The sequence below is a fragment of the Amphiura filiformis genome, chromosome 6 (genome assembly GCF_039555335.1).
Source record: "Amphiura filiformis chromosome 6, Afil_fr2py, whole genome shotgun sequence".
Classification (NCBI taxonomy): Eukaryota; Metazoa; Echinodermata; class Ophiuroidea; order Amphilepidida; family Amphiuridae; genus Amphiura; species Amphiura filiformis.
Genome location: NC_092633.1, coordinates 73,731,944 through 73,746,591, shown reverse-complemented (window position 1 = coordinate 73,746,591; position 14,648 = coordinate 73,731,944). Strand labels below are relative to the sequence as shown.

General features: G+C 36.7%; 1 protein-coding gene across 1 annotated transcript; it reads right to left on the bottom strand.

The window, feature by feature from the left end:
- On the bottom strand, positions 1–13,049 carry LOC140154333 (uncharacterized). Its single transcript, XM_072176904.1, has 10 exons — positions 12,989–13,049; positions 9,996–10,084; positions 6,811–6,885; positions 6,162–6,264; positions 4,262–4,351; positions 3,406–3,469; positions 1,899–1,965; positions 1,103–1,229; positions 532–621; positions 1–111 (listed from the first exon to the last, which is right to left on the bottom strand). The coding sequence occupies exons 2-10, from the start codon at positions 10,069–10,071 to the stop codon at positions 36–38; spliced, it is 768 nt and encodes a 255-aa protein (XP_072033005.1). The 5' UTR covers positions 10,072–10,084; positions 12,989–13,049; the 3' UTR covers positions 1–35.
- Between the last annotated feature and the right edge of the window lie 1,599 nt (positions 13,050–14,648).

Genomic DNA, 14,648 nt, shown 5'->3' with positions numbered 1-14,648 from the left:
TTAGTGTCTTCAAACCATTTCTGAATATCCTTGTTTCATTCTTGTCTATTTGAATTCTGTTCCTTTATCTGCAATAGTTTTGTCGCTAGTTCTTCATTGACTTCTCGTAGTCTATTGGGCAAGTATATAATAAAGTTGGATAAGTTAAGATATCAGATTCAACATGGTATGATAAATAAACATTATAAAATAGATTTATACCAATAATGAACAATTTGTGTAACACACTTTCTTGTAGAAACAAAATGCAACAGAAAATATACACCTCTTGTCAGAAAAAGCTAGAAAAATAAAGCCAAGCTTTGTGATTTACTATAGCATGATACATGCTTTAAGTAAGCTACTTCAGATTTCAGAGGTGATAAATAAGTCACATGTTAATTACTTGTGATAGGAATTCCACAGACATGCCAACTTTCTGCTTAGGTATTTTTTACTGTCTTTTAAAGTAAATTTTGTAAATCAAATTGCATGCTAATAATTATCAAGTGAAAAAGGAGGGATGCTTAAGCAGATGTGCATATCACTTACTTTTGTACTTGTTCCTGAATTTGTTTTTCTTCCAATACCACCTTATTATTAAACACTTCTGCATTTGATTTCTCTGTTAGGAATGTTTCACTGTAACAAAATCACAAAACAAAATATTCATTTTGTATAAGCAAATAAAATCTGGAAAGTAAATCAACACTTTTATAACATTTTGCTGTTATAACAGGATGATAGGAGCATGCTTTTAAGTATCTAACACATCAAGTAGATGATCCATAGTCCAAATGAAACCATCTACAACATTACCAACACTATGGTCATCCCAAGTTAGGGCCAATCAAGTCAAATTCTTGGACCATGTACTAAACCTGCCAGACAATATGCACATAAGGACCAATGATTACACTGACAAAAATTCATTGATATAGCTCCTTCACTTCTGGGGGATTTCAAAAACGTTTTGATACCCCCTCGACTTGTATGTACAAACTTACACAACAGTTAGCCCTATGATATCTGTGAACTTGATTTAAACATCTTCCATGCCACTTAAACAAACAAACAGGAAATAGAGCCAAAAGAAACAACTGATTGGAAGAAAAAGACTTACAGTATCTGATGTTGGAGTTCCAGAGAAATACCATTAAGATCAGCTTCTTGGATAAGTGCTTCCTTTTGCAGATTCAGTTGTTGCAATTGATCAGCAAGCTTATCGGCCTCATTTCCACCAGCTATTGCTTGAATAACAAAATATTGGTAAAAAAAGAGTGAACATCATGTCTTGGTAACATCATTTATTAATTACAGAATATTGATAATTTTATTGCAGTGGACTCAAATATTGGACCAATCTGTCTGATATGATATCCTAAAAATTCCTATTGTTTATTCTCATGCCTCATTCTTAGTCGGTTATATATTATTTTGTAAATTATAAACTGTTTTATTTGGCAAAAATTAAGTTACCGTCATGAAAATTTCCTTTATTTTAAAATGAACAAAACTTATTTACAACTTCACATCTTCAGTTGCACATACTGTGATCACATGCACATATTACACACAAGGCCAATGCCTACAACAAGCTACATATGTGTGCCTAAAATAATTGACAAGTGTGTTCCACAACAATGCGCCCACTGTCGTCTATCACCTGATAGAAGACGCCCAGGAAACCATCAGATTTAGCACATTAAAGTTATAAAACCATATCTACTGACTAAGAATAATAAGTATTGCACTGTGACGTACACATTTTATATGGGTAAAGTTTTAAAAGATACACCATGCAAAATTACATTTCTTTAATTCAAAAACCCTATGTTAACACCTGTATTATGATACATATTTCCCGGGCATATTTCCCAGTTGAAAGCTTTGATAATGTACAAATTATTGCCACTTACCTTCGTTTTCCATAGAATTCTTGGTTTTCTTTATTGAAGACATTTCCTTGGCTAGATTATTGTCCATCTATTAATCATGGGATGTAAAATGAATGTTTTAATAATGTTACTTCTATGATAATCAATATTATACACTTTACTACTTGTATGACACTAATGTATCCTTTCTCCTGGTGGGGGAGTTTGTACATTAGTACCGTATTTCGATCAAATAGTCGCCCCCCCTCAAATAAACGCCCCCACCACTTTTTTCAACCAAGATGTTTCAAAAATTCCGATATTTCCATGCTATCTTGTGTAGTAAGCTTACCAAGTTGCTCACATGGTTGATAATAGCAGCAATAAATGGCGAAAATCTGCATCGGCAACCCGGAAGTGAACCAAAAGTTAGTGTCAAAAGTTCATAGTTCGTCATTTTAGCGTGACTTTTAAGCCTAATGATTTTAACGGGAATTGTCGTGCTAAAAATGACCTCTAATAAACGACCCCCCTTGGAAAAATGTAACGCCCCCGGGGGCGTTTATTTGACGAAATACAGTATACTATTAACAGGGTAAGTATTGGCAGCATTTAAAGGCACTTTGTGATCCATAGCCTCATAGCTCCAACATCGACTATGAAATAGGATTCCGAATCTAGCTCGGATTTGGATTTTCTAAGTGCATCAATTTTGTCCCCATAAGATAGAAACTTAAGATGTGAGGAGACATTCCACCACTATCTCTGCCATCTCGATGAGCAGTGGCAAAATCTTGCAGATTCAATCGTTTCAAGATATCATCCAATTTGTATCCTCAGGCTGTCGGTAGCCCAAAATTACAACACTGGATCCTATGGGGCTACGTGTAATGCAAATTCAATGTCTGGAAAAGCTTCAATTTTATTGAATAAGCTTTTTTGTGGATATCAATAGATATCCACAATAGATTCAATAGAACCATACCCTATGAAGAGGATGCTAGAATCAAAAATACCCACTAAGAGAGCCCTGGATCATGCTTCTCTGACAACCTTCTAATAGTTCTTATTCATAAGATCTTTCATTTGCTTCTCTCTGGCACTCAGTTCTTCAGCTTCAGATCTCCAGTTCAAGACATGCATGCTCTACAGTATTCCTTAAATTGTGCCGTTTTTTACCTTTTCAAAATTCTAAAAATATTTGCCATGTTGCTCTAAATCCAAACTTTTTATGGAAATGATGGATTTTTAGTTCACACCATACAGACCCCCAACTTTACATTTTCAATTTATTTTGGCAAGCGGGATACCAGGAAACATATTTTTCAAGTATCAGCCATTTAACTAAAAAAAACAGCACTATTTATCGATCTTAAGAGTAAAGAAACAAACGTTTTGGGTACCCACCCCCCTGAAAAATCATGCAAATGGGGCAGAAATGACACCCCTAATATCAATCCTTGGGATCTCCTTTATAGAACCCAACCATTTCTCTTATAATGTCAGATCTATCTAAATATTTGAGTGCTGCTAGGTTATGCATACTCACATAATAAGTCTTAGCTTGAATGAACTGGTCTGCTAGTTGAGCAAGCTTGGTTTGGAAATCTTCCCTGCATTGAAAATGTCATTATACAAAACAGGTTAGTTGTCAGTGATTTAGCAAGGTATGTGTATGTAAATGTTGATTAGGAGTAAAACATCCCTACGAACATGATCAAAGTCAAGACTGGATCATCCAAATATCAAACTCCATTTTGTGTGATCTCTTGTTAGATGGTTTTAGTACTATCTATCCTAACTACATGTATCTAGCATATTTTTCTAGCAACTCTTGAGATTGATATTTTGAGTGCTGATAAAACAATACTGATGTCATAACCATGCATAGACATAAAAAGCAGTTGCCAGTATGACATTATGTCATCATCAAATGTGACATGATCAAGGGGAATGAGTCACATGTCGACCCTGGTCTCTGAAACTGAAAACTCCATGTTGATACGACCCTTCGTTGCGAAGTTACATCAAGTTGTCAATCGCTGAAAACAATATAAAACAAAAGAATGTTAACACTTTCTTTGCCAATATCTCAAAATCAATATTAGCGACATCCGACTCATTTCCCTTGATCGTGTCACAAATACTCTGTATATTCTTTTCTAAACATTATGTTGCTTTGAGTGGGTGGGTGTGTAATGTGTATGTGTGTTAGTAATTAATTTTGTATAAATCTTTTGATATTTTTGGTCAAAAAGATATGTAAATATATACATCTGTTACAGTAGCCCATGAACTGTAACTAGTAAAATTGCTTCACACAACAAAGATTTGCCATGGATGTTTTCTGTCACATTGTGTGACACATCTTCATGCCTATATACTATCATGGTAAAGAAACTTACACTTCTCTCTGCTGACGGTCTTTCTCCTCTTCAATTTCTTTTGACAAAGCATCAATCTTGCATTCTAGATCTTTGTTTCGAATCTGTTGACTAAAATGTTGAAAAATAGTTTGATGACTTTGATCAGCTCGTAATTGGCGGGAATTGCTAGACTTTTATCACTACGCCGAAAAGTAGACCGACCCGGGAGACCGACGTTAAGAGCGATATATTTGACCTGTATGATCTATAATTTGTGTGTTAAAGAAAGTAGATAAAGTATAGGACTTTAAATAATTTGTGATGCTTTTGAGAAGATGTCACAAAACAGTTATCAAAATGGCATTAAGGCCCACCGGTTACAAGCTGATCAAACTATACTGATAGCAACTTCATATTAGTGTGCTGCTGATAGCAACTTCTTATTAGTGTGCTGTTACTGATAGTAAGCTATCTACTGTTGGTAGCAACAATATGTAGTAACCCCTAATGCTTTGGTGTACTGTTACTGATAGTAACATGCAGTATGCTATCTTCTGCTGGTAGCAATTTCATATTAGTGTGCCAATGTTACTACAGTAATCGCACACCAATATTAAGTTGCTATCTACAGTAGATAGCATACTGCGTAAGCATGTTACTATCAATTTTATAGCACACCAATCTGCAGTAGTCATACTGTATGTTACTATCAGTACTAGCACACAAATTATGAAGTTGTTATCAGCAGTAGATAGTTTATTGTATATTTACAACCAGTATTGCAGTATGCTATCTACTGCTGATAGCAGCTGCATATTAGTATGCTATTACTCATAATTACTGATAGCAAAATTGTGAAAATTATAGGCAAATACAACTTGACTTCATTTTGGAACAGAAGAAATAATGGTATCCCTTCTTTCATTTTCATTTTGTAAATATGGAAATAACATACCAGGGACTTTATTTTCTTCCATAAAGTTAAGCAAATCATATATCAGATGGATATTTTCTCCTATATAAATTATAATGACCTGACGCTTAATGTAGTAAAACTGTAAAATCCATCTGAACCAGGGGATTTGTCATTGTTCCTGTTTCTTCATTAATAGTGTGCTGTTACTGATAGTAACATGCAGTTTGCTATCTATCTACTAATACTGATAGCAACTTCATATTAGTGTGCTAGTACTACATGAGTACAGATAGTATAATGCATTATTACATCTTCTTCTGACAGCAACTTAATGTCAGTGTGCTACTACTGATTGTACATGTATGTATCATGCTATCTACTGCTGATAGAAATTTCATATTTGTGTGCTATTACTGATAGTAACATGCAGTCATGCACTATAGCTCAGTGTGCTATCTACTGCTGATAGTAACTTCATATTAGTGTGCTGATAGTAACATGTAGCTGCTGTTGTTGCTATCTACTGCTGATAGCAACAACAGCAACATGGGTAACCTTATTATACAATTGATAGCAACTTTGGTGTGCTTTTACTGATAGTAACATGCAGTATAGCTGCTATCTACTGTGAATACAACTTAAAATCAGTGTGCTATCATTAAGTGATGCAGTATACTATCTACTGCTGATAGCAACAATAATAACATATTTGGAGGCGGGTGGTCTTAGGTGATTAAGCAACTGTCCATCCCAATATTTTCAATGGTACGTCAGTCAAGTCTAATTTGTATAGTTATATCTTATGTCATGCGACTACAAGCTTTCTCCAACTAATGCGATCTTGGGCAAGCGAAACAATTTTGTTTGGCTTATGTGCAATATATTATTATGACATTTTGCGTGTATTTTTACCAGTATCAAAGTATACTAAATATAAAATAAAACATGTAGTAACATATACCTCTGATAGCAACTAACACACCCTTACAAATGAACAGGCTAGTATTAAGTAAGGCTACTCACCGATCCAACTCTTTTTGTGACAACTCCAATTTATGCTCTGCTATCTTCAGAGTCTCCATCAGCTTTTCATTTTTTTCTTTGACCAAATGGAGCTCTCTTATTCCTAAGTTTATCAGACAAAACAAACAAACAAAATCATTACCTCTTAATATACATGTACAACTTATGAAACAAAGTGCACACAAAAAGTATGCCAATTATGATCATTGATATTGTCAGCTTAGAATCATGACTATTAGAGCTCAGTCTCATAACCAGACGAAGGTGGCTGGGTTGGGTGAATTAATAGCTACTGTCTCTGACAAACTGTGACTTCATTTATGATTCACATGTTCATGGAATTACTTATTGGTATTTTATCATATCAGAATGTGAATGCCTCCCAATTCTTGATTTCAACTTACTACAAGATTCAGCACCTGGGTAAAGAATTTCCGCCACCAGCCATTTATTGCATTAGGGCTCTGTGCCTAATAAATATAGTGTAACTTATGTACCCACAGAGCTTGATGCTTGAACTCCTAAAAAGTTGTCCAAGCTATCTCTTTTCTACTTCACTCTCTCCATAGAATTAAAGTATTCTGTGCCTCTCTCACATACATTATTAAATATTATGATGTCATATTTGATTTATTCTCATATTTAATACCTGCTTCACTTTTTCGTTCCAGCTGTGTTCTTGTCCTCCTGAGATCAGTAAGTGTTTTCTCTTGTCTTGCTTTCTCTACAAAAGTAAATGATCAAATTGCTAAATGGGCATATTAACTGTCAATGTATGTACACAGGCTGCAAATATTGATGCAATGTTTCCCATCCAGGAATTTTCCTTCAGTCTGACTAACATTTTCTTTTCTATTTGTACAAGTATTTTCTCAGCAAACACAAAACTTTTGATAGAAACGTTTAAACGTTGTATATAAAGGGTATATTTAGGTATAAAATGTTTTAATGACATTCAAAATATATATATATTCTAACAATAATGTTACATGGTGGTTACAACATATTTGGCAAAAATGATGTTTGCCCAATAATATTTTGCAATAAAATTTTGACAACATTTTAAAAACACTGCTCTTGTGTTTCTATAAAACATTTTAAAAACATGTTGATGACCTTTTTATAGCCTAGCATTTAAATGTTATTAAAATGTTTGATCCCAAACCAAAACATATAACATGTTTAAAATGTAAACACGTAATAAACATGTAACCAAAGTATTCGTGTAACACATAATATGTTTATTCCATGATTTTAAAAATATTTAAAATTGTGTTTGGTGGGATATTCTTATAGTAAACAGTTGGGATATGGTGGGATATTCTTATAGTAAACAGTGACTCAAAAATAGCTTTTGGTATTGCCAAAGAACTTACCAAGAAGTGGACCCCCAGGATGGATGTTATAAATGATGAGAGAGGTAACACTCTTACCGAAAGTGTAGACATCAAAAGGCGATGGGTTCAGTATAGTTCCCAGCTGTTTGAGGCACAAGATGACAAGGCGTATGTACAGTCTGAAACGAGTGAGGAAGAACCTCCACCATTGAGATCTGAAGTTGAGCTTGCCATGGAACAAATGAAAATGCTAAGTCACCTGGCATTGATAATGTAGCTTCTGAGTTGTGGAAGGCAACTGGGAAAGAAGGATAGACCTAATGTGGCGTCTATGTGGTATAATCTGGAAAAAGAAGAAATGGCCGAGAGCTGGTGCAGGGCAGTATTTATTCCACTGCCAAAGAAGGAAATTTGAAAGAGTGTGCCAATCACCGACCATCAGCCTGATTTGTCATGCAAGTAAAGTGCTTCTGAAGATCATCATCAAGAGAATGAAGTACAAAATGGAGCAAGAAATAGCTGATGAGCAGGCAGGATTTCGTGAAGGAAGGGGTACTAGGGACCAAATTGTCAATATCAGGAATGTGATTGAGAAATGCAGAGAGCATAGACTTCCTCTTTACATGTGCTTCATAGATTACAGTAAAGCTTTTGACTGTGTTAGCCACCCTCAGATGTGGGAAACTATGAAAAGATGGGTTTCCCAAGTCATCTTGTGGATCTGATCAGCTGCTTATATGAAGACCAAGAATCGGCAGTCAGAACAAGTAGTGGAGACACAGATTGGTTCAAGATTGGAAGAGGCTTACGACAGGGCTGTGTGCTATCACCAAACCTATTTAACATCTACTCTGAAGACATAATGAGAACAGCTTTGGAGGGGTTTGAAGGTGGAGTGAAGTTTGGCGGTACAAGAATTACTAACCTGAGGTACGCCGATGATACCACTCTTATTTGTAGCAGCAGAGTAGAGCTGATTGATCTTTTGAAGCGCATCAAAGAGGCCAGCGAAGAAAAACACCTTCTCCTGAACACAAAGAAGACAAAAATAATGGTTGTAGACAGAGAGCGGAAAAGTGATGAGTTTGTGATAGATGGACAGCAGATTGAGGAGGTGAAGCAATTTGAATATCTGGGTTCAATGATTAACAACAGTGGTGACAGCACAACTGAAATTAAGAGAAGACTGGCTATTGCAAGGACAACTGTGCAGGGCATGTCAAGCATATGGAAAAGCAGAGGCCTATCCATTGACCTCAAGGTACGCCTACTTCAGTGCAACTGTGTTTTCCATTGCCACTTATGGATGCGAGTCTTGGGCTATGACCAAGAATGATAGGAAAAGAGTAGATGCTTTTGAGATGTGGTGTTACAGGAGGCTTCTACGAGTGACATGGAAAGACAGGAGAACAAATTCCTGGATCCTCGACAAGATTGGTACTAGTCTAACCATCAGAAGCGGCATAATGGAGAGAAAGCTGAAGTACTTTGGCCACATTGTCAGGAAACATGGAGGTGTAGAAAAACAGATTTTGCAAGGGGCTATGGAAGGCAAGCGAGGAAGAGGACGTCCACCAACATCTTGGACTAATGACGTGAAGCTGGTTTCTAACCAGGGAATGCAAGGTGCAACGCACTTGGCATCAGATCGAGTGAGATGGCGTACTCTTGTGAAGACCACAGCAGCGCTACACAGCGCCACCTGACACAGAGAGAGAGAAACAGTTATATGGAGTAAAAAAGACCAACTAACAATAGTTGCTGCCAGCCTTTTGCCATCTTGTGGGCAAAATCTGGTACGGTTGCATTTCCCTTTATTGTCATGGGTGCTGTGTACTCGTCTCTAGGTTATCACATGAGTTATTTTATGTAGTTCAAGGTAACTATATATATTGATTTACCCACAAAAATAATGTCACAATGACAACTGCTAGGCCTATACCTCTACAAAAGAGGGGATCACAGAAAATTTTGCTGAAACAGGATTCAAATCCCAGACAAATTTTCTTTGGTCTTGAACTTGAAAAACTGAGCATTTTCAACCATTTTTGATGGATGTTTTTAAGGTTGGTAAAAATTCAAACAAAATATAAAATGCCCTCCTAGATCTTCAATTTGTTCTCAAAATCAAAATCACTTTATAATCTAGTTGTTGAAAGTCAGTAAGAAAAAAAATTATAGGGTTGATATTTTGTTGTTGTCCAAAAAAATGTGGGTCCAAATCATGCTTTTTGATGATTGTCTCCAAAATCTGATGTAATAGTTGAATTTTATGTGTTTATCAGAATGTCAGATGTTTGTTTGGCAAAACAAGCCTTATATTTAAGTTGCATAATAAATTGGTGATCTAATGTCTATTTTTGAGGCCATAATCAATTAATCATAATACCTGCAAGTTTAATAGTTTGAATGTAAAGGGAAGAGCTTCATCTCTCTTTTCAGATTAAAATATTCTAAATAAAGTAATATATTGACTGTAAATGGATTTCCCACCTACCCTGTTGAAGTTCCCTTATGGTGCTGACCATTAAATCAGGTTCAATACGGCCAGGAGTAGACATCTTCTTTACCATTTGAGTTGCTGATCTAAAACAGTAGAACAATCATGAAGTACTACAAGGAGACAAGAGAAATAATATTGTACTCTTTGCTTCTCTGACATAAACTGTCAAGTTTGTGAAAGGGATAGGAGAAATCACCAAGTAAAATTAACTGTCCCACAGATAATATTGGATCTGTGAGATTCTGTGTCGAGACCCATACATGCTTAAGGTTGCTGGGGGGTACAAAATCCTTGTATCTCAAAAAAGTGAACATGGTGAAGGAGGGCAAAAAAAAATAAACAAACAAATCAGTGCTGCACTAATGAAAGAAAGACACCAAAATTGGGTTACATGGTTTAAATTGTTTGAGATTTGAGGTTTTTCACTCTAATAAAGTTTAACATTTATTATGGCATTGATCAAACCTTTTTACAGCGAGTACCTTTTTGCAGATCTATTGACAGTATGGCTTGCTAGGTACAATCAATAACAAATTATGATTTTCACCAAAGGTTGAGATGCTAGGTTTTGTCATCCCAGCGACAATTTAAAAGCATTAATATCACTGATGAAGAAAAGCCTTAGACCATCTACTATAAAAAAAAAAAAATTTAACTTGCTATAACAGAATAGCATTTTAAAACATTATTTAACCTTGATGCGAAAGGTAAATTGATAAATTAGTCATTTTCAACTTTAGGCCTAGGCCTAGGACCTATACTTTTAACATGTTTAGTACAAATATTCAGAATTATTTCAAGCTAGTATGTGTCAAGCATATAAATGTGCGGTTACAAGATTGTATGCGACTGTTTGACCTTTTGCACAACTTTATCATTATTGCAAGGCATTTAAGACTGTGGTGTGATTGTGAATGTGTACATCACGATCGGGCACATAATCCAGGGCAGCATTAACCAGAACTCTGAACATTTTTGTTTATAAGATTTTTTATCAAATTTTTTTATTAAAGTTTGGATTGACATTTGCACATTTAGGAGCTGAGCACCTTGCCTTTGTTGACTGCAAAATAATTTGGACCATCTGAATCTAATTCCGATACCAACTAGGGATGAGGCCCTGAAGTGAAGGGGCCGCATGCTTATGCTTACACTAGGTTAGGCCATGACTTAATTATTTCATTTTCAGGTAGGCCTAAGCCTATTAGCTTTTATACACACTTGTAAATTGATGTAACTTGTAGTTGAACCAAATTTAACCTGCTTGCCTGAGTCTACTAGTACCTAGGCCTAAATTAGGGGTTCATTCATATATTTTCATGACTAAACGGTTGTTAATGCCCGAGGGGCCGCTTGTTCATACATACAAGAACATTCATTTCATCAAAATAATAACAACAAATTACATGTAACATTATTAAAAGTCATGATTTTCCTTCATTTTTCCTACCCGGCGATCGCACATCCGGGACACCGGGCATAAACGCTTTTTATGCCCGGCTCTCGACCAATCACGCGCGCTGTTACATAGCGTGTATGTATGAACCATTTTTCACTGTGATGTGGCAGTGATGTCAACGTGTTGAGGCAACTGTTTTGTGAGGGCGCATGGGGGCGCATCTACTATAGCCAAAATAACAAATTCTCGATCATGAGAGGGTGTACCTTAATCTACTACGTCAGTGTACTTTTCATAGAATAACACAATCGCGCGACCTGCATGACCGAACCTTGACCTTGCCTAGCAACGACCGTGTGATTGGTCATTTCTCAAAAGCTGTGTTTTAGCGTAAGCGCCGGTCTTTGCCTAGTATGCTGGACGCAAATAACTGTGCGTACCCAAGTTGGCTCTCATAATCGAGCATTAAATATTTTTGCTATAGTACTAGTACCTAGGCCTAACAATGCCTAAACCATTGTTCCCCTCCCTTCCAGCACACTGGATCGAACAACCCCGAGCCTTGCTCGCTGATGTCCGATACCCCAAATCAGTGGGTTTTTTTCTGGGGCAGTCTGGGTCTCATGCATTGCATGAATTCATTCAATTTTACAACATCATGCACATGATGCATGCGGGCATGCCTGCATATTGCGTCATGTGCGTCAATTAGGGGTTCATTCATAGGATTGAGGGCATAAACAGCGATCATGGCTCATGCCCTCAATCCTATGAATGAACCCCGTTCATACATACCCAACATTCTTAGGCTTAGCAATTCAATACAGATGAAAATAATAAGGGTTTACAAGTTTAAATAACATTTCCATACCGTTTTCCTTCATAAATTGGAAGAAGATGAGTAGGCCTACTTGCACTTGCAGGAAGCAGCTCGGCTCATGAGGTCAACGCCACGGCCGGGAATCAATGTGTGATACGCGTCATCTTTTTCGCTCCGCGTGAGATGGGCGTGGTGACATGCGCGTGTACGCAGCACTAGCAAATCGTGGATCGTGTTAACATGCGCGTGTACGCAGCACTAGCAAATCGTGGATCGTGTTAATTGGGTTCCAACGCTGCATGACGCAGCTTGTAATATGCCCTGCGTACTGGTCATAAACGGAATTTATGACCAGCAAAAAAGGGCCCAAATCCAATCAGAAACATTGTTATATCGTGAGTATGTATGAACAATGGCTATGCACTGATTGAGCAAGCTTATATGCTTGGATATCATGGAGAATTGGATGTAATTTATTTCCTATAAAAAATAGAAAATATGATAAAAAGCATGATTTAAAGGCATAACGTCAGTGCATGCGGAAGCTTAGCGCCGGCCTAACCCAACCTGCAGGCTAACAATAGTAACATGCTAAGCACCCTTTCATGCTTTGCTTTGATTTGTTTGTATCTTTGCTGTGTCTGTATCTTTTTGGTTTCGGCTATCGCCGGCTAACTGCCACAACAAACCCTCTGCGTGTAATATAATAAAGTAATCTTTGAATTCTTAAAAAAAAAAGTTTGTAATTTTATTTTTAGGCTTACTTACAAATTTCCTCACTCGATGCTCCGGCTATCGAGATTCCCAACTTAGGATTGGGCGATAGCAGATACTCGATAGGTGCACGGGTATGACAAGCTGAGATACTCGTCTCAGATGGCACTGGGTCTGGATAAAAACTTTGTTTTTTGCCAGTAGGGCGGCGATAAACAAATTGGTCATCGAGAAAAACCTACTAGGTTTATCGGTATGCAGTTGGTTTGTTTTTTCCTGACTTAGGCCTTCTTTCTGATTCATTGAATATTACTTTCATCAACACTGCAAAAGCTCGGGTGCCCGCTCGGGTGCTAAAATTAATACCGCGCCCAGCGGTGTTGTTTTTTTAAAACATATTTGGTGTTATTGTTTACTTTCCAGGTGTTAAAATTGACACCAACAGTGTAAAAATAACACCCAAAAGTGTTAAAAAATAACAGCACTGGGTGCGGTCCTCTATTGGCTCCAACCGGTGTTACTTTTAACACCCGAGTTAATACAGTAAATCCCCCATAGGCTAGGCCTAACAAATAGAAAACCGGGATAGAAAACCGAGGGAAAAATTTGCGCGGTTGACCAGAGACACTTTTTCAGAGACATAAACGATTTTTGAGATGAATGTAGTTCATTTTTTGCATACAAGGGAGATTTTGTAGGGTCCACATTTTGGAAATTTCTCACCCTTCATCGGGCGGAAGCATTAATATTTAGGAGTTGTTTTTAACACAGGAAGGGTTGTGCTTAGGCTACAATCCCTATGCCTTCAGGGTCAAAACCACTAAAAACGAGCAATTCGGCGAAAATCCTGTCGCAACCATTCAACTTAATATATTGTACCAATGTGGATCGTAATAGGCCTATAAGGAAATGATATTGGAATATCTTTAACACATAACAGGCTATAATATCTAAAAATTTGATCATTCAAATCGTATTATTTTGGAAGTAGCGATGTTTCGAAGTTGACTGAGTGGTCAAAACCCCTACCGTATGTCGCAAATCATGAACTTCACATAGGCCTATTTGTGTAGGCCTAATGTGCTTAAAAGGAACACAATGAATATGCCTTGAAATAGGCCTATTCCTGCAAGAAAGAAAAAGAAAACACCATACCTAAATTATAAAAGAGGATTTATTTACAATTGAAATTTGTCGCAATACTCCGTGTAACCTACGTTACATTAACATGTTATCTAACCCTTGATAACCTTTTTATCAATTTAGGTATCATGTTTTGCCTTTATAATGTCAAATTAATAGAGTGAAAATAAAATTCATGACTGAAAACGTAATGTGGGTATCCATTTTAGAGAAAAGCAAGACAAAGTACCATGATCTATGACCGTATGGTTAAGGAAAGTAACATACGTTACCAATTTTCTAAAAATCAAACGGTAGAATATATGGTACCTGGTAGGTAGTAAACATTAGCACGTGATACCCTGATAAAAGTGAAACAATTTGGTTGAACTGCTAGGCCTATCATTAACAGAACATGTGGAAATTTTAGAAGTTTAAATGAAACATCCGTTACTGAAACATACGTTACCAGTATTTGTACGACCATGATCAAATTTAAGAAAATCACAACAGACTCCGTCTGCATGTAATATTTAGTCCGTCTAGCGCCCCTTGCACGACTAGCAATGTACAACATTTTTATATTTTTGAG